The sequence below is a fragment of the Cyrtonyx montezumae genome, unplaced genomic scaffold, assembly GCF_038088225.1.
Source record: "Cyrtonyx montezumae isolate F1298 unplaced genomic scaffold, pur_monq_1.0 scaffold_0, whole genome shotgun sequence".
Taxonomy (NCBI): Eukaryota; Metazoa; Chordata; class Aves; order Galliformes; family Odontophoridae; genus Cyrtonyx; species Cyrtonyx montezumae.
In genome coordinates this window covers 51,700,746-51,722,051 of record NW_027071824.1, presented here as the reverse complement: position 1 = coordinate 51,722,051, position 21,306 = coordinate 51,700,746, and the positions used below count along the sequence as shown (strand labels likewise).

The window sequence follows — 21,306 nt, the reverse complement described above, 5'->3', positions numbered from 1 at the left end:
TTCTGTTCATAAAGCTTCTTTTGGAAAACATCTCTACCATTTGGCACTACAGAATCAGAATTTTTGTGTCTTGTTTAAGTAGGTTTTTTAATGGAGAATAGAGTTCTGTGTTAAATAAAAGCTTAGATGGGGAGTAAAAATTTTCAGAAAAGTCCTATTCATCTACAGTTATTAATAAACATTAACTGTCTATCAGTTACAGCTATGATCTATCTCACTCTCTTCAGTATAATCTTACTGTCTTGAGAATGCCACTTGAGACATTAAAAACTGAAACAACGCAGACCCGACAAGAAAGTTTTGATATATTTGAAGATGAAGGACTTTCAACGCAGGGTGGAAGTGGTAAGCAAATATGTTTAGTTAAGCAAATATTGTTGATAATGACTACATTTAGAATATATTCCACTTTTAGAAATGCTTTTCTGTTCTATATTGATCAGTACCCTCATAAATTGTGAATTAATAAAAGATTATATAAACTACCAATTACACATTTGAACAATACAATTTGTAGGGGTGATTAATTGCTATTTTGGTTAATTTATGTAGCAACTCAGGCAGATAATTGAGCATGTTGACATTTTCCAGCAATTGATTATTGAACTGACACATAGGACTCAATAGGAATGAACTGCGAACATAGGAATGAATAACTGTTTAAGTACTAATAAATGGTTTTTTATTTCATTTTGGAAAATACTGATGACAGAGGAGTTGTATGGAATTAGTATCAACTTGAAGTTGTAAGCACTATCAGGATGCCTAAGAAAACATTTCATTTGAAAGCTACAGCCTTTACTTTAGATCTGAAATATGCATAGTACTCATAAGAAGATTAATCAGAAATTAAAATTGTTTTCTTTCTTATGCTTTGTGTGTTCCCTCCCCACAAAAAAAAACAACAAAAAAAACCCACAAGAAAACAACCCACAAAAAGACTGCTCCCCTAAATCCTCTGTATTGAATTTCATTCGATTGATGTTTCTAGGTTTTATTGCCAATAAATAGTGGTTTTCTTGATTTTTTTGTTTTTGTTTGTTGGTAATGCACCATCACTTTTTTTCCTTGTTTAAACATACAATGTTCTATCTGATGAAAAGGGTAAGGATTCAGGTTCCAAGTACATCAAAAATTGAATGTTAATATGTGATTCAACAATAGCTGCATTTCTTGATGTTTGTACATGTTAAGAAAACCAAACTATCTTATGTTGGAAGGGGGGAAGAAAATACTTTTTTTTACAGGGGGCCATGGCTATGCATAGTGTTCCAGTGCTCACACAGAATTGAAATCCTCTTAGATGAGGACTTCATAAGTATTTTTGCCTGAACTTAATTCATGACGTGATTTCTTTCGTTTGTTATTAAATCTGCTTTTACCATGCTGAGTTCTCTCTATTGAAGCATCAGAAAATTCTGCAAAGTCTGTTAAAAGACATTAAAGAGGCTACAGGAGCTGGCAGCTGCAGAGAAATTATAAATCTCAATAAATGCAGAGCTTCAGCAAGTACTTGAAGTTATCTGTTAGGCAAAGTTACTTATATGGCAAACTTCAAGGACATGAGTAGACATTATGATGAGTTATAAGCAAGGGAACATCAAAATAAAGATGCAGTGAACTTATATTTTAAAACAATTCAATGGAGTTGAATTTGTTTCTTGATTACTAATGCATTTTCATTGTAAAACCTTCCTAGGTGTGTTTGGAATTTGCAGCAAACCTTATGAAAAGTATGTGTGGAACGGGAAGCTTCTGGAGGCTGTAAAAAATACTGTTCATCGTGATTGGCTGCTGTATATCATTCATGGATTCTGTGGACAATCGAGTATCCTTTTACTCAGCAGACAAATGGCAGTTACCAATTTAAGAACTGTATGTGAAATATATTGGACTATTTCTTTTCAGGATCACCATTTAATTTTACAAGAACTGCTCCAATAGTAACTCCTCCTATTTTATGATGTTGTCCCACAACGTGACAGGTGAATGTTGATTTCATGGCAGTAAAGGTTGAACCTTCCTGCCTCTACTCCATTATGAACATGTTGCAATGTGACAGCTGGCAGCAGAGGGACAATCTGACAAAATGGCATCTGAAATGGACGTGTGTATGAGGCAAAGATGTAGAATTGAATTTGTCCATTTGGAAAAACTGGCACCCAGTGACATTCACTGTTGCTCATTGAATGTATATGCAGATGACAGCACAGCGAGGTGGTGGGTGGTTTGTTTCAGCAGTGGTGACAACGGCAGTGGTTCTCCTCCACTGATGCAGACTGTGAGCATGGCATGCAGGCTATTGACCATCAGTGGCAAAAATGCAGAGCTAATGGTGGTGGTTGAGAATTGCTCTATCAATAAGCGTTGTCTTATGCTCTTTGTAACTGTTGTAGTTTCCATGGAAATAAGCAGGAGGCATTACTTTGAGTAACCTACATATATTTATTGGTTGCCTTTAATTTTCATTACTTTTATGTATTATGGCTAAATATGGTCATGTTCTTAAAACATGACCAGGACACAAGCCGACTGTTCTCAATGAGGCCTTTTTTGTAAGCATTGACATAAGTAATAAAGAACTTGAGAAGATTTTAAGGCTCAACTGTATTTATCACAAATATTTAAGAAAGAAAGCTGAACAGAACTGAATTGCTGACAAAGAAATGTTCTCTTAATAATCCTCTTTATTATTTTTTTAATAACTGAGATTTGCATGAATTCTTATCTTTATACTGCTTCTGTTGAATCTTGAATCTGATGATAGGCCATCATGGTTACTGTGGAATTATTATCTTATACATAGTAGTAATAGCAGAGAAAGCCCAAACTAATATCTCATTCCAAAGAAATGACATCTCAGTATCTTAGCTGTTAAGAATTTAGTATATTACTGGGACATTAGATTTAGGTCATCAGCAATGCCATGTTAATTCAGAAGCTTGTTAACAAAATTTTTGGGAAGTAAATGTAGTTATGAAGCTAAGGTTAGAGGTGTCTTTGCAAAACTTAGTTACGCTTTTTTGTTCTTATCAAGCTTTGATCATTGGCTTGGTCCTCAGACAGAAAGTTAAGTCTGTTTTTATATACCACAGTTTCATCTGTGGTCTTACTTAAAGTGGTAGGTGTGGGTGGGACCCAACCAGCATCATTATGCCTGCAGACATTTCATGAGTGACAGTAATCTTCACTATGAATATTTGATGAGAAGAGGACTTCTTCCCTCTTTTTTGGGCCTCTCCTTTGCTAAGGAAGCAGAAGAAAGCGGCACAGTCGTGCTGGACAGTTTGACTCTTTGTTTAATTTCTTTAATTTCTTTTAAAAATGCCACCACTATCTCTGTAGCTGTTTGGTTTTCACTCGTTGCCACTTCAGTAGTTGCAAAATTATCTTATTTTCAAGACAAATAATTAGGGGATGACTAATACATCTGATCTGAAAACAGGAGCTCCCAAACTTGGGTCCAAGTGTTCACAAAAGCGATCTGTGGCCCAACAAGACTCATAGTTACCTCCATCACCTCCATCATTACTTCATACAATAGAAATACTTCTGTATGTTGGGAAGAGAGGTTTATGTATTATAGTTGTAGATTCTCTTTTCAAAGTGCTTCAGAAGTGATTGTTTAAAAGGGCAATAACCTTTCCCAATTACAAAAGAAATCTGGAAGTCATATTCATATCTGATTTATATGTTTTAGTAAAGCAGGCACTTCGTATGCTGTTTTTTGTGTTTGTTTTTTTTTCTTAGAATTTATATTGGCTTGTATGAACTAAGTGAAGAAAACGTTGTGTATGATATGTAAGCCTTAACTTCTTCAAGAACTGTTAATTTATGGTCGCCCTATATATGTCACTCTGATAGCTAGAAGATCAAGCAAATTTGCTGGAACACGTTTTCTGAAACGAGGAGCCAATTGTGAGGTAAACCAAGTGTGATTTCGGTTTGGTATGGTGTGGTAGTTTCCCCTGGCCTGATAACAATATGGAAAGCTTGAAATTGACTGTCTGGTGAACTGAAACACTTAGAAGGTTGTTGAGGCTTTCATAGTAAATTATGCTATTAGATAAAGTTGTTGCAACTATTGTTACATTTTAAAGTAGATAATAAAGCTGTTCTTAAAACAAAATAGCAAGTCTTATTGCAAGATCTTTCTTGCACCTATGATGTTATTTGTATTGGTGATGTTATTTCTTAGAGAAAAAAAAATCTGATAAAACTCATTTAGGTACACACGAGAATTTAGCATTCAGTAATGTTGTCAGTGCCATTATTTGGTGTCTTACAGTTTAATTGTGCTCTGTCTGTAATGATCAGTTCCTCATAATGCATGCAGTTCTGAAATACAATGTCTTCCATAGTGTGTGTATTTCTGTTGCAGGGAGATGTTGCTAATGAAGTGGAAACTGAACAAATACTTTATGATGCTTCAGTTATGTCATTTTCTGCGGGGAGTTATTCTTCCTATGTTCAGGTTCGAGGTTCTGTTCCTCTCTACTGGTCTCAAGATATTTCAACTATGATGCCTAAGCCACCCATAACACGTATGTACCAATTATTCTTTGTGATAGACTATGACTAGCACAGCACGTGAAAGTAAGTGAAAAATGAACTTGTAAAAATGAGTTAACTGCCAATGGATTTGTTCTTTGGGAAGCTATGATTTAGGGTAAAGCAGTGTTCTTTATGGTAAACATGATGGCATATAAGCATTCAACTATACGAACAGCTGCTTTTACTGATATTAAGTAGGAAAAAAAATCCTTGTCTTAAACTTGAAAGCCAGAAATGCCAAACAAAGAACTTACAGTTGAAGATGTCATCTTTCTTTGAGCTTATTGATTTGTGTGCAGTTAGTTACATTTATCTTAAAGGGTTGTAGATGTAATTTTGTACTCACTGCAAATGGTGGAAAACATTTGGACTAAATTTAATGGGGCCAGAATAATTGGTCTTTGTTACTATCTCATAACATTTTTAATCAAGAAGTAACTTTTTTAAAAAGGGAGGATTTTTAACAGCTTTTGTATGAATAGAGTATGTAATCATGTCATTATAGAGAATTAATGATTATTTTGTGTAGAGTACTTTTAGGGGAAAATTATTTAAATGATTTTACAGCCCTCAATATCAGCCTGAATATACGTATCTGTTGCAGTGGACCAAGCAGATCCTTTTGCACATGTTGCTGCCCTTCACTTTGACCAAATGCTTCAGAGATTCGGCTCCCCTATTATTATTTTGAATCTTGTAAAGGTACGATGTTTTGAATATCTTCCACGTGTTTTCAAATTTCTGTAGAATTTCTGTGTACTTCTGTTTGTGCTCTAAACCAATGTTAGCTTTGTAAATGGCATGTTTTCTTCATAAATTTAATCCTGTACAGGGCAGCATATAACTTTATAACTGCTTATGCTATGGACCTTCAACAATATTGTTCATCATTTTTATAGTTTTCTTATAACATTTCACTGTTGTTTTCAGGTTCTTGCTATTTCCCTTAAATGGAGTAAGTCAAAATATATTTACCTTTAAATTAATTTTACCTTAAAATTCCTTAAAACTATGGTTCCATGCAAAGTAATGTTTGAAGACTTCTTGACACAAAGGTCTGAGTTCTTTGAAATATTATGGTAAAGACATATCCCTCCTTTTTTTCCTTGATCAGATATGGTCATAGATGTGTGATCAGGAGACAAAGTTGAATAATCTCATGCTGATTAGTAGACAGTGCCAGAGACAGCAAGAGTGACTGGAAGGGGAAGCTACTCTATTGCTGCATTAATTCATAGAGCCACAGAAAAACCTGAGGAAAGGGACCCACTGGGCTCGTGGAGTCCAACTCCTGGCTACATGTAGGACCATCCAAAATTCAAACAGACTGTCTGAGAGCATTGCCCAAATGCAAACTGTATAGTTTTATTTCTATTCTGGAGTTTCTGTACGTTTTTTGGATGTCTTCTGATAATTTGACAGTAAAGTTAGTTATACCTTACTACATTTTTTCCTCTCTAATGAACTGTTTCCACATTCTGTTTTAATATAGTGATTCACTTGAAACATTTCTTACTTCTTTCTCGGCATTTTAAAAATGCTATTGATCATTTCATTTGTCACATTGTAGAATTAATTGTATTCAGGAAAAAAGAGGATCATTTTTGTACATGTACAATCTAAATTGTAATAAATGGCAACCAGATAGGCTATCTTCTATTTCTAGAAGCTTTCCTGTTTAGGAGGGTGTTTAAGATTTTCCAAGAGTCTGTGAAGTCAACTTAGGATAGCAGTGGTTGACAAGAAAATAATTTTATATTTTGCATCTGTAACTTTCAAAGGGCATTGTTACAATGTGAGTCTAGGCACACATGACCTTGACCCATGACTGATTATAAGCTTTTTTCACAGGCCTTTTGTTATTGCAGCTAAAAATGCATGTTTCTCTCCCTCATTGTAGTTTCTAAGTATTAGGATGCTTTTATTATTTAGGATTTTTAGATTATTATTTAGGATTCTTTTATTATTTTATGTTCTGCTTAATAAATAAATACATCACCTTGTTTGCATATTGTTGCTTTTACACAAATGCTAAGCATTTCTGTCTCTAGTACTTTTATTATTTAATTTCTTAGAGGCCGATGAAATGTAAATGTATTTCACGCTTCACCTGCCTCTCCTAGAAATTTGGTAACAGTTGCATTGGGCTTGCCTTCTTTTTTTATTTGTTTATGGCTTCTTTTGTGTTTGATCTGATATAGATTCACTGGAGGTTTTAGTTTGGACTAAGTTGAGAGAAAAGCCATATTAATATAGAGTGGCAAAACATATGGTATAATCAGGGAATGGCAATGTAGCTCTAAATGTTTTCAAAATCTTGCAAAGCTGTTATTCCCCATCTTCTGCCAGTAACAGAGGAGAATTCACCTGAGGCCCCTTGTACTCCAGAAGCTAATAAGGAGTACCCTGTTACTCCCTGTTACCTGTACTCTCTTTTCTGCATATTTCTTTCCTTCTGCTTTGTCTTAGTCCATTTCCTCTGTCTTACTGCTCTTGTTTCCTTATGCTCTTCTTCACTCTTATGGAATTCATTTTCTCAGTGGATGATTACACACAGTTGAGATAAATGACTTTTACTAATAGAAATCAACTTTTAAAAAGCCAGAATATTTAGATTTTGTTGAATCTTCAATTGCAGTTGGATTTGTTTTGCAGAAGTGCCTGCTGTGTTACAACTGCCACTTCTAATTTCTGCTAACAACTAAAATGTTCAGAAACACCACTGAAGTGAAATTTCTTGTGCCCAGTTTTCAGTTCAGAAACTGTTGAAAAAGTGACAGAGCTCGCTTTAAGATTTAGATTTAGGTTTAGACAGAGCTGTGCATAGATCGAGAATGTATTAATTCACAAAAGGAACTTGAGTCTGTTTTAAAATGAGTATGCAGAGCTACTGAATGACACTGGTTAATTTTCTATTTATTGGTTTCTTCAACAAACAAAATGTTTGCTAGGTTTTTTTTTTCTTTTTAAACCTGTTTTTCCTCAATTAAGATATTCTAGGCTGAGAAATCTACTGCTTAGTTTGGAAGCTCCAGGCATTTTGTAGCTTTCTACTTCTTCTTTTGTCCCTTTATTTATTAAAAAAAAAATGTACATAGGAAATAAATAGAATAATTTTTTGAACTCAAGTACCAAAAATGCACAATACTGCACACGCACCTCTAGTTCTGATTTTAGTACAGCTAAACCTTATTGTTGCCAATATGTAACACCACTGTGATTCTTAATAACAAGTTAAATATTTTGCTTAATAAAATATTACTAACATAAATCTAATATTACTCTGATATTGCTCTTCAAAATCAAATGCTCATTTTTCTGATTATTTTTTTTCATTCACGCATTGTTTAAGATAATTAACATAAATTACTTTTGTTTGTCTTGTTTCTGCCTCACTCATACCAAACAAATACTGAAGTCTAGGTTAAAGAGTATATGTTTGAGTATATCAGACTATGGTATATACACACACAGAGCTGTATGTGTATCTGTACTGGTTACATGTGGCTGTTAATGATAGTACTGACACTGTCTTCCTTTTCTTTTTGCCTAAGGAACGCGAAAAAAGAAAGCATGAAAGGATTCTTAGTGAAGAACTTGTTGCTGCTGTGACATACCTGAACCAATTTTTGCCCCCAGAGCACGCAATTATATATATTCCTTGGGATATGGCCAAGTACACAAAAAGGTAGTAAAGGTCATTCTCTGTATTATAGAATGGTAGAATGGCTCAGGTTGGACATGACCTGAAAACCCACCCAGTTCCACACAGAAAGACAGTAGGGGATAATATAAATCAGTCTTTTTCCATTTTCTCTTCCAAAAGGAGAAGAGGATATTAATTTCAGTTTTACAAAGCATTTTGATTACAATAAGCATGTATCCTTGGTAAATATACTCAGTAACATTTTCTTCTATGTTTTTGAACAGTAGAGTGTTACACTAATATCCTGTGAAAATGATAAATATTTTCACAAATGGTGAAATATTTACAAGAGGCAGACATCTTAGATCTGCAGTGCTCGTGATAAGTAACACATCTCAACTGTAAATTGTGATGGCCTCACTATGTTTGCTGTTTCTTATAATGTCAAAAATTTCAGAATAACAAGAACCATTTTATCTGCTCTCAGGTCTCTGCTCTCATATCCAATCTAAGCAAAGTAATGGAAAATTGGTATAATTTAAAGGATAGAGATACATTAATTTTTTGTTGATTATTTTTTAAATGGAAAATAAAGCTTTGGAATTCACTCCTTATTCATTATTTGCAATTACAATCTGGGTGTTACTGTTGGTCACATCAGTGGGAAAGGAAGTTCTTGGTTTCTGTTTAAAGCAATGCTTAATCGTCTATCTGGTGTGGAAAATGATACTAGATAATTAAAAGATGCCCCCTCTAGCTTTAAGCTTGGTGTTTATTTGTATTGGTATCCACCTCAGTATCCATACAAAAAAAACCCAAAAAACTAAGGGCTTTGAAGGTTTTTTGTTGTTTTTGTTTTGTTTTGTTGTTTTATTTTGTGCAAATGAGATGTAATACATAAATACACCTGAAGAACTGTAAGTTTAAAGAATAATGAGAATGATTCTGCTTTAACGTGTAGTTCCAAAGTACATTTTCTGGAAAGCAGTTCCATAGAAACATTTCAAATTAATCCTTCAGTCTCAGTATAAGCAATTGCTTAAAATAAGAAATAATGCTTAACTGTTTATTCATAGCTTTGTAAAGTTTTTGTTAAAATATTTGCATTTTGTATCTCAACTAATGGGTGGATACCATGGTCTGAATGAGCAGTGCAGGAAAGTGTGAAGACTGCACACTATAACGGATGTTACTGAATAACTATACTATTCAAATAAAATGAGGGCATACAGTTTAACATAATCATATATTAGTTTCTGTCACAGTCAAAACTTCAGCAGGGAGAAAATGAGTGTAATGTCAAGGAGTTCTACGTGTATCATTCCATTTGTGTTATGTAAAATGTTTGATTAATAAGTGAACAGAATTGCTGCTTTCTAAGGCTGTAAGCTGTAAGAAAAGAGTAGGCATGGTTGCTGTGAGATAAACAAAGCTGTGATGTGTCTTCTATTAAATCATTTTTGTTATTTAAGACTTCCAAACAGTGCACATTTTTTATTATTAATATATCTTTACTGTGTAATCTTTTTTCTCCCCTCAGCAAACTTTGCAATGTCCTTGATAGATTGAACGTGATTGCAGAAAGTGTAGTAAAGAAAACCGGTTTTTTTGTAAATCGACCTGATTCCTACTGCAATGTCTTGAGGCCAGATGAAAAGTATGTATCATCTTACAGATGCACGATGAACGAAGTCTATTGCTTGGAGGGTTTTCTGGACATTCTACTACTGCTCATTTCTTAATTTATGGCTTCAGTTAATGTGAATATATATACTTTGTTATAGAGTTGCAGCCAAAACAATTGTAATCAGAGGCACATACTAAGAAATTCTAATAATACTGACAAATTTGTAGTCAGTATTATTATGCTGCTGTTCTCCCACTTATAATGAATTCCTACATCAAACCATTATTTCTAACTTGTAATCTGTGCTGTGTGTATTTATATAAAGCTTTTCTTATACTGTTGTTAACCAAAGGAATCCTAAATTTGGGGGTAAATTTTAACAAAGAGACATTTAGAATTTGTCAAGTGGCTTTTTAAGACATATGAAAAAGATGCTTATGACTGAAATGTTAGATAGTCCAGTATTTCCAGCTGATTTTTATGATATTCATGCATACAAAACTGAAAGGTTGTGAGGTTGGTTTCTTTTTGTTATTATAGAAACAGTATTTGTTTAGACTGCTGTGGAGATATAATGATTCAGTCAGCAGAATCCTGTCAAGTCCTTGAAAATTCAGAAATACGTAACTTCCAAGTTGCAAGTTCAATGAGGTGTTTTGTTTTGTTTTTTTTTTACCATATCTTTATCATAGGAATCTAATTCATCACTACCCAAAGGAACATTCTTACTGTACTTTAAGAGCATTTTTGCCTTTCTAGCCTTACTTCATTTAGAAACAATCTGAAATGAAACTCTGAGGCTGTTTTAGAGCTTCTTTGCCATTGATACAGCAATCATAGTGATTGCAAACTAGCATCGCAGAATCACAGAATTGTAAGGGTTGGAAGGGGACCTTTAGAGTTCATCTAGTCCAAACCCCACATGGATGAGTTTGATCCATCCACTTAATGCTTTGGTCTGTAGTGGTAGTCTGATGAGTCTTCAAAGTAGTAGATAAGCTTGTCAGACTATTTCTCCAGTGAGGCTGGTTCTATGGTTCTATGCTCCTAACTTGAAAATATTCAGTTACACGGGGGTTGCTTGCATCAAACATTCTGCTCCCCTACCTCAAAATGTCACTGATTTTAGATTCATGTTGTTTGCTTCTTTGGTACAGCTATGGTCTGTACAGAGTAGAAAGAATTGGTATGCATAGAATCAGTGTGAAAGGGAAAATTAAATCAACCAGTTGTGCTACAGTGCGTCTTTTGCCTCTGCCTTCCAGTCATTGCAGTCATTGGCATTGTACCTTTTTAATTTATTTTTTTTCTTTAATCTTTCCTTTAAACCTTTCTACTTTAAGGTTAGATTTTGTTTTTAGCAATACGGCATAAGTACAACATCTTGCTAATGTGCAGAGCTTTCACTGCCCGTGCTGCCTGTGCTGCTCAGTGGTATCAATTTTGCCATGCAGCAGGATTTAATTGCCACTGTCTTTCACTGAGCAGATCCATATGAGGTATGGCCTGTTCTTTTTAAAAGTTATTTGAAAATTGCTCTATTTTGTTTCTCTTTCAGATGGAATGAACTTGGAGGTTGTGTTATTTCCACTGGTCGCTTGCAGGTACTAAGATAGTAGACTTTATTAAGACTTTATGTAGGGATTTAAATCTTCATTCACAAAGGATGAGTGAAACACTTCACATAGATACTTATTGATTGATTCACAGATTGCTCTCTTTAATATTTGTAGTAGCAAAAAACTTAAATGGGAAATAGGGCTTGAAGTTCTTGGATGGTTCCACAAAACTTTATGCTTCTGGAATGGTATTTTTGCTGAATGTATTGTGAGAAATGTTTGGATTTTAAACTAGTTTCCTTTACTACACAGCCTGTAGTAGTAACCATGGAGGAAAAGTTAAAACAGCAACTTTTTAATGATCTGTGTATTACAGTATTAAACAGGAGGGATGAGGAATAAACTTTAAGTCTGGTTACGTTCATACACATGAAAATTGGTGGTTAGCATTTCACCACTGCTGAATATTCTGTACATCATTGCAATTTCTAGCACTAAAAGGAAATACAACTGAAATACTTTGTTCTTTACAATCAGAAAAGTGTGATGTAATAAATCCTAGAGTAACAGATTTTACACCTGAATGTTGTGGTTATATACTCCGAACACAGGGCGTATTTTTGAGAAATGTGGATGAATTTTGATTTGGTATTCATGATTTTGAATTCATTAAGACAGTAAAAATTTAGATAACTAGCATAGATGTAGCCATGTATATTTGAGCAGAAGAATCCCCCGTGCTCCTGTATGGGGGTGTCTAGTAGCAGTTAATGTTATAACTTTGTGTGTGTTATGAAACTGAAGAGTGGAGGTGCAAGCACAAGATATGGAAAGCTTAAATACGAGCACCATCATAGCAGAACCACACAAGCTGCCAGAATGCTTTGTTTCATGCAGTAGTTACAGCATACTTGAAAATAAGACCCTCACTGATATATCACATTCTTTCTAAGGTAAGTCTTTGGGGTTGTTTTTGTGTTGAAAGAGTAGTTAGGTCATGTAATGACAGAAGGGTACTTTGAAAGTAGACCTTACTGCAGTAATGTATATTGATAGAGATATTTATTTTCTTTTAACATCTAAAAAAAAAGTCTTTGCTTGTCTTTTTGTGAACTGACATAAAATCTAGTATGTGAGATTTGACAGGTATTTGGACAGTAGGAAAAAATAGTAATAATGAATATGGTAACTTCTTAATTAAAAAAAGTCTCTTATTTGAATTGCTTTACCAGACTGGAGTTCTGCGAACCAACTGTGTGGACTGTTTAGATCGTACTAACACAGCCCAGTTTATGGTGGGAAAATGTGCTTTGGCATACCAACTGTATTCGTTGGGACTGATTGATAAACCCAATTTACAGTTTGATACAGATGCTGTTCGGTAAGATGCATTAAGTGCGTCGTGATGGGTTTCCTTGTTTGTTCTTACGTGAAATGACTTGGGTAAAGTATTGCCTGTACAGAGGAAAAGTGTATTTCTTTTTCTGTTGGAACGATTTTATATTTATTCATCTAATTCTTAAAATTCATATTTTAACTATTTTGAGAAAACCCAGTCACACTGAAAATTTCCAAGTCTGGAAAATTATGTTAGCTTGGCTTCTTACAAAATAACTGCTTGACTTCATTCTCTTTATATAACTAAATGTAGACTGAAGAGTTTCCCTTTTAAATAAATATATCATAAAAATAATACTTATTTCATTTACTTGATGCAAAATGTAAATCAAGAATGAAAACTGAAACAGGTATTTTCTGCGGAATGACAAATTGATACTGTTATAGAAGTGCATCTCACCTTGGTATTTTCTACTTTTCCTTTGAAAAAATATGTGGTTTTTGGTTTATTGAAGAGTGGAGTTTTCAGCAAAACTGTTCTGTAGCAATGATACTTTTTGAGCATCCTCAAATTATTGAAAAAAAGTCAGCATTTAAACTGATATGCTCTGGGAGCGAGAGGAAACTAAGCTACATGAGAAATTATCATAAGAATCCGTGAAGTATTTTTATCCCTTATACTGTAGTCATGGCAGTGAAACTTAACAGCTTCATTGCTGTCATTGCCTAGTGGTTTGTTAAGTTTCAAATGTAGAGGAGTAATTTATGTTTCAAAAGAAGGTGAAGTCCTGGGTCATGCATTTCTCTCAGTCTCTTCCCCACCCCTTGCTCAAGATGTACCTTCAGCTTCTGTCCTTTTTCTTCAGTTTGCTTTCAGCACTCTCTTGGTGCCAGGAGCAAGTAAGTGTCACAGAAACAATCTTACTCACAGTGTGGTGGCTCATTGTGGTGGCTCTTGGCTGCTGTCTGATGCGTTGGACATTTCCACAGGTGGCTTCTATGATGTGCTCACAGTGCCTCTCATTCTCTGTGTCCCAGATGCTGGGTGCTGCATCTTTACCTCTGGGAACAAGCAACTGCTACTGCAATTACCAATTGCTGTACAACTCCCTGCCATCTTGTCAGTTGGATCAGTGGATTTCTAAGCAGAGGGTATCAGGAGATGGACATGTCTCTTGTACCCACTCTGTATGTTGTCCTCTACAACACTTACTTCACCAGCTCAGACGTTCCTTAGGCTTTACTATCTCTCTCCTTTTACTCCTATTTTTGGATCCAAAATTTCTACTGTTACTTCCTACTCCAATAGTCTTATGTTTGCTGTCTATCTTCTCTCCCTCTTTCTCCCTTTCTACATTCCAGCCACCCAAATTTCCAACACTTGCTATGGTTAGTAAGATTTTAAGAGTTGCTTCTTCTTATTTTCCCAACACCTTATTTTTCATAATTTGTCTGAAATGTAGCTATTAGCTATTACACATCTCTTAGCATGGCATATATACCTCTCTGAAACTTCTCATCTGTGAAAAGACTTTTTTTTCTGAATTACTATATTCAGAAATACTACAAAATTGTGTTCATAATCCAATAAATTTTGAAGAGAAGCATGTGCTATGATGGGTCTCCATTGTTCAGTTTTTCACTTTGATGTGCTGCATTCTTGTTCCCATATCAAGTGTCTGCTCGCTCAGTACTCTCCCTCTTCATTTACACTCTTCTAACTGGCCAGAGAACTGGCCTGCACTGTCATCCCAAATCAAGATAATGTGTCTAGAAAACTGTAACTATTTTTTTCATCACAGTTTTGAGTGTCCACCACCCTAATTTTGATTTTTCATATGGTCTCACTGGCTGCAATCCAGAATCTCTGTTGAACTATATTTCTGAAATTAGCTTTTTATTTGGGTTAGTCTTTCTGAAAGATGAAAAAAACACATATATCTTGACTAGTCTGATTATGTCTAATAGGATTTTTTCTTCTTAATGATTTAATTAAGCAGGACCATTTTTGCAAGCATTTCTTTACAATCCCTTTAATGTAGTTGTTGTCCCATCTAAGAGGTTTCCTAGACCACTTGTACATTTGATGCTTATTTGATTGTATATACATAACTACCTTTCTCTCCACAGAAGACTAGTCTTTGTTTATTTGCAGGCTTAATAGTTTGAGGGAATGGAAGGTTAATTTAATTTTACAAGTTATTTCCAAATCAAGCGGATCAACATCCTCAATGAATTTCAAGTTGTCCGCTTCCTGTGAACCTTTATTGCAAGGTCACTGCAGCTCAGTTCTTCAGTCTCCCATGGCTGGACTGGGAAATTTCTGAGAGGTATTATCATCCTTTTTCCTGACAGTTGTTGCCTTGAACACATGGGGATTTTAAGCTTTTAGCTGATCAGAATTTTCTGTCTTTCTCCTTGCTTTAAAATAAACTAACATACAAAAACCAAAGAAACAAACAGGTAACTCTCATGCATGGCATCATGAGCTCTGAACAGCTGTTTGAGGGCATGTATTTGTGCTTGCTTATGCAGTGCTATTCTTTTATTGGAAACTTTGTTAGGGGTATGTTTTTATTGGTTTGTTGGTTATTTGTTTGTTTTTTCCATATCCTCTCCTCCACTCCTGATTGATTTCTTCCTTCTCAGATATTATGGTACGTTGCACACATATGCCTGAGTTTCTGTGTCTGCATATTGACATAAGTTTCTACAGGTTAAGGAGAGGAGTGGAGTGGTGGTGGAGGTTATGTGTGTTGTTTTTTTTCTTTTGACTACAGTTTCAACCTCTTTTTTACTGCATGTCATTGTCTTGCTCAGGCAGGGCCATATGTCCACATCTGAGAATCTGTTATCTTAGTCTAGATGCTGCCCCTGTAGGATAATCTTGTTTTCTGAGACTGTTGTCATGTGGTCATGCTAGGGCCACTTCCTGATAATTTTTTGTTATTTGGGCTGCTCTCTATTTGGGGTCTACTAGAAACTTCTTGTTTCTTCAGAACAGTGTTGCTTTTAGCCAGTTCTCCTTTTTCAGCAGCTTACTATTTCTTCCCTCTTGCCACATGCTTTTTCAGCTCCAGCAAATTGTATCTGACCGCCCTTCACATTTCTCACAGTCATGTTCCTTCTTTTTATACCTTTGAGCCATTATAACTGGGTAGATTTTGGAAAGTTACATTAACTTAATTCCTAGTGAACTTAATAGAAAACATAGCCTTGAGATATTGGCATATTCTGTCCTATTAAGCATATTTAAAATGCCTTAGTTTATGATAGTGCACTGTTTGTTCTCTCCCTGTGGGCTAATGGGATGTGTTAATCTTCTCTCTGAATCTACAGAAGTGCATATTCTGTGGAATGAATGCACTCTGATGTGTTATGAATTGGTGAAAGTCTTATCTAATCCACTTATTAATTATTAAAACTGAATATAATTTTCACATATTTATCTGAATTAAGCATAAAGACATAGTTTTAAAATTTCAGTGTTACCATGTTGTTAACATGTTTTAATGAAATACTTCTTTTGTAAACTGGAAGAAGTACTTAGGAGAAGAAAATGTATTGCATGATATGCAGAGAAGCAGTCCTATGTATGAGGGTATCTAAAATGTTCTGGTGAGCTTTTACTTCTAAATGCAATTTTGACAGTTACACTTTCTTAAACGCTCTTTTCAGCAGTTTGACAAATGTCATATTTTACTTTACCTTCAGATTATTTGAAGAACTGTATGAAGATCATGGAGATACGCTTTCTCTGCAATACGGAGGTTCTCAGCTTGTCCACAGGGTAAAAACCTACAGGAAGATAGCTCCATGGACTCAGCATTCCAAAGACATTATGCAGACACTCTCAAGATATTACAGTAATGCTTTCTCAGGTACATCTAAGTGCTTTAAGCTGTAATTTAGTAAACGTCTTGTTATGCTTCAATGGTCAGTACTATGATCTTAGCTGTACTATAATTTGAAAATAATTCAGTGAAATCAGATGGCATCAAATGAATATTCTGATTTGATGGAATTTTTATGGTGTATCTCATGGAAATGTTATGTTGTATCATGCAACCTTATTTGGTAAAGTTAACTGACAGGTATGAGAACTCTGTAGCAAATGTACTCAGGTAGCACTGAAACTGCCACTTCAGTGATATTTGCAGCTCAATAGAGAAGCAGGTAACTGTTACAGAGCTGTTAAGGTCATGGAGTGAGTGGTTTCAGTAAGGAAAAGGAAACTGGCAAATATAAGTTCTAAGCACAAGTAGAAGGTTTCAAGTTTAGTATCTCAAAGTTGAATGTGATGTTTTGTTTTGCATGTGATGTTTCTGAGGACTTCAAACTAAAAACAATTTCATGTGTACATAGTTGTTTTGCATTGATAGAAGTTACTAACTGTTGAAACTGTGGTAGAAAAGGTGAATAAAATAAATTTAAAAGAAAACAAGCTCCACCAAGTAGACAAACTATTTTTGGAATAAATAGGTTGTAAAGCATTAACTTACTCTTTTTTTTTTCCCCAGTGCAATTTAGAGGTTCACTGTTTAGCACACCTGTTGCTGTTCAAGTGGCATCTCCAAGTCTGTTACTGTGATAAACTAAGAGAAATCATTTTATTCTTGAATTTATCTCAGTTGTCTCAAAAGAAGGGTTTCTGAGATTTAGAATAAGATTCTGATTTGCTATTCTGCTCTCATTATCCATCCTTTAAAATAAAAATAAAACTCCAAGGGCTGTCCTTTTGTTAGCCAGAGCTTCCTTTTGTTTCAGACATGAGAAACTTAGTAATATTAATTAAGTACTATAATAAAATAATCCTTAGTAATATTATTTATGAGTAGTAGGAAACACAGAAAATGTCAGTGATTGGCTTGAAGTCATACAGTATGTCAGATTCAGCACGAGATCACACATGGCCTGCTAACAGTGTCTCCTATAGAAACCACTTAACCACTCTTTATTTATCATTAAAAAAAAATACGTTATAATTGGCACTTTTTAAGAACATGGATTCCTCTGTTGACCTCAAAGCTCCTAGGATAATTGCTACTAATTAAGTTGGACAGATGAGAAAAAGTAAAATGTGATGTTTAAGAGATTTGCCTGGAGATACTAATGCAGTAGATAAGACCTGGGCTCATAAGAAAGATAACCAAATGCAGTTTTAACCTAGGTCTTGATATGTGACTTAGCTTTCCTATATTTTTTTTTTGTATCTATAAATTTGTAATACATTGCGTACATAATAGAAAGTGAAATGAAAAATGTTCTCATGATCAGGTTCATGACTCAAACATAGAAAAAAATCAAGTTTTCCTCACAAAAATATGGAACAATTGATTTTTATAGTAACTTGAAAAATACTGCATATTTAGGCAAAAAATCTGACCCTTTTTTTGCATGCATGTTTTTAAATCTAGCATTTGAAAAAAAGTAGAGGGGGCAGTTTAGTTTGGGTGTTCAGCTGTTGGAATTACCTTGGCTGTAAACAAGTAAGTTGAACCAGAAATAAGAATGTAATCCAGCTGAGAACTAGGTGTTCCCTCAAGACCATCTCAGGCAGGCGTTCTGATTCTTTGTATTCTTCTATTTGTCTATCATCTGCAATTGAAAAAATAGGAAATAGAAAAATGTTAGCTTTATGCCTCTTAGAAAATAATGTGGCATTGTGCTCTTCAGTGCTGGAGTTGCAACATGCATAATAAGCTTCTGGAATCTAGAATAATCTGTTTATCCACAGACAGGACTGGACATAGTAAACTACCTTTTAGTGTTGTATGAAAATAAACTTAATTACTATACCCTTTTAGTCATAGGGTCTTATAGTCCCAATTATGTTGAATCTCTCATGATTTAGTAATTTGTCATGTAGAGCAGTTACAAATTCAGATTGAGAGCAGTAGATTATTTTTGGCTAATTCAATTAAATGGCCCCTTCAGTTCCTGTTTTCTCAAATGGTCTTAAAATGTGCTAGTATACACGTACATTGCAGTATGTTTTGAAAAATCGGTGCAGTCTTTCTACTTGCTCGTACATAATTATAACAGTCAATGCTAACAATGAAGTGAGAAAACCTGTTTGCTCTTTTGTCTGTGTTCCACAGTGCATTGACATGTTCTTATATATTCATTTTTGAAATGAGAGATTTTCCATCAAGATAAGAAAATTGATCTGAAAAGTTCAATATCTTCTTTGCTCTAGACAATGTTCCAAAAACAAAAGGTCTCATTATATTTGTTCAAAATTAAATCATAAAATTGTTCAAACCTCAAAGTAAGACAGTGGGGAGTGGAAGGATTATCTCCTTTCCAGTTAACTGTCTGCTTCCCAAGTCATATTCACAAACGTAATTGTGCTTGCCTGAAGACTAACTCACAGAACATTTTTAATGGTATATTTTATTACCTGCACTGAAAAAGTAGAACAGTGGAGAGACATTTTCTGGTGAATGTCCTACGTTTCTATTGAATTTAAAACACAACTGTACAGCTGAAACAATAAAAGCAAAGGAGAGTTTATATCTTTTGGCAGTGTAACATTTAACAGTGGTCTATTTTTGCTACAAAAGAAAGGTAAGAATGCTTTAATGAACTGTTGTCGTAGAACATTTCAGATAATTAATTGGTTAATTCAATTGGTATGGGTTTAAATTCAGGCTGTTTTTTACAGAAGAAATTTCATTTTGTTTTATTTTACTATCTGTCATATAAGTAGTGACACAGTTTGTTAATTGAATTAATCTTGTTTCACTCTGATTTAGTTAACAATTTCAGAATACCTTCTGTTCCTGGCAGGTGAAACAATGGTAAATGAACAAAGTATTATTGTCTGCCTTTTAGTGTTCACATATCTCACTACTTTTAGCCTTTTTTTTTTGTTGTTGTCGATGTTAATTTATTTTGCATTTTGGGTTCCTCTAGTTTTTATGCACAAAGTGTACTGCTTTCCTGGATTTTGTTTAGCACCACACTCTGTAAAAAGGGAGAAAAGTAAGATGAGGTGAGGTGAAGGCAAGAATTTTGCTCACCCATGACCATCACAGGCAAAACACACTTAGCCTAGGAAAGATTAATTTAATTTATTACCAATTTGTAACAATAGAGAGCAGTGAGAACTAAAAGCAAACTAAAAACATCTTTTCAATATCCACTTTCTTCTACTTTCTCCCAAGCAACACAGGGGAACGGAGGTTGTGCGTAGTGCTTTGTCTCTGCTATTCCTCCTCTGCCCCTGCTCCATGTGGGATCCCTCTCACTGCATGCCATCCTTCCCCAGCTGATTCTGTGTGGGCTTCCCACAGCCTGCAGCTCTTCAAGCACTGCTCCAACACAGCTTCCTGCCCCCCAGAACCCTCCTGCCCAACTGCAGGCTCTTCTCCACAAGTTGCAGCTCCAGCACAGGGCTCATTTCTGCTGCTAAAGCCTCCATTTGTAAACCTCATACGTGTAGTCTTGCAATAGGGGTTCACAGAAATAATTTGTCCTGAAAACCATAAGAACTAATGTGTGTTTTGAGTATCAGTATGTAGAAAAGTTGGTAAATTAAATCTTCTTAAGAAAGTAGAGAAGGTGAGAAGCAGGAAAGATAAAATATCCTTTGGTGCTCTGAAAGGACAGTAAGAGTATCTGGAAGGAATGTGAGTGGAGAGAAAAGGAGGAAAAAAAGACTAGATTCTATATGAAAGTTCCTCTAAGTAGGGAAGGGAAGTCAAGCAACATCAGTATTTCTGCTTTCTTTCCCTTTTCCTGGTGCCTTGCTCTATTTCACCATCTGACTGCTTTTTACAGAGCACATCCAAATATTGAACTCCATATGTACACATTCCTCCCAAGTTACTTTCTCTTCTATAATGTTGTCACCAGATTTCTATACGGAACTTTATTTATCATCTGGTCATGTGTCTAATTCCCTGTAAAAACACCATCATTGTGTACAGGTAAGAGATGCTGGAATTCAGGAGAGAAGAGGTAGTGACTGAAAATTTGGTGGGCCAGATACCAACTTTGTCCTTGCTGTCTTAACACTGCTTTGTGGATGCTGCCTGTTTTATCTGTATATTGCAATTTCAGAGTTTATCTGTTTGATATAGTGTGTTGTTTAAGGGACATTGATCTCTCTTAATATGGTTTCTGAAACATTGAAACAACTGAAGGAGTGATGCCATCAGAGTTGCAAACAGGAGTGCAAACAGGAGTGGATATGAGCTTTCCACGTGCTGATTCAGGGCTTAAGTTGAGCTCAATTTTTCATGTATTCCTCCGTATCTGAATATATTTTACACGTGAGCCATCCTCTACCACTGTACATCTGCCTGCAAAATGTCATCATGGTTCACCATCCCTAAACACTCATCTAACTCCAACTTTTTGACTTACCTGTTATAATTCATCCTACCTGCAGTTCAGTAGCAAGGGAAATTTCAAAGATATATACAGGCAGTTTTGTTTTTTTTTTCATACTTCATCTGCAGTGGTACGTAACTTCTGGATTTTAGCACTTGCCTTTTTCAGTTTGATGAACTTAGAATATGGTGAGAGAAACCCATCTTTTGATGATTTTAGTCTACAAGAAAAAAGTCAAAATT

At 35.0% G+C, this 21,306-nt stretch overlaps 1 protein-coding gene across 1 annotated transcript in view; it reads left to right on the top strand.

The window, feature by feature from the left end:
• Window positions 1-21,306, top strand: part of FIG4 (FIG4 phosphoinositide 5-phosphatase) — a 74,799-nt gene that overhangs the window by 23,209 nt on the left and 30,284 nt on the right. Inside the window, exons 6-15 of the mRNA XM_065735027.1 lie at window positions 197-345; window positions 1,700-1,828; window positions 3,823-3,923; window positions 4,382-4,544; window positions 5,159-5,256; window positions 8,109-8,242; window positions 9,741-9,857; window positions 11,386-11,431; window positions 12,619-12,767; window positions 16,439-16,605. Coding sequence (XP_065591099.1) covers window positions 197-345; window positions 1,700-1,828; window positions 3,823-3,923; window positions 4,382-4,544; window positions 5,159-5,256; window positions 8,109-8,242; window positions 9,741-9,857; window positions 11,386-11,431; window positions 12,619-12,767; window positions 16,439-16,605 — 1,253 coding nt within the window. The remainder of the gene's footprint in view (window positions 1-196; window positions 346-1,699; window positions 1,829-3,822; window positions 3,924-4,381; window positions 4,545-5,158; window positions 5,257-8,108; window positions 8,243-9,740; window positions 9,858-11,385; window positions 11,432-12,618; window positions 12,768-16,438; window positions 16,606-21,306) is intronic.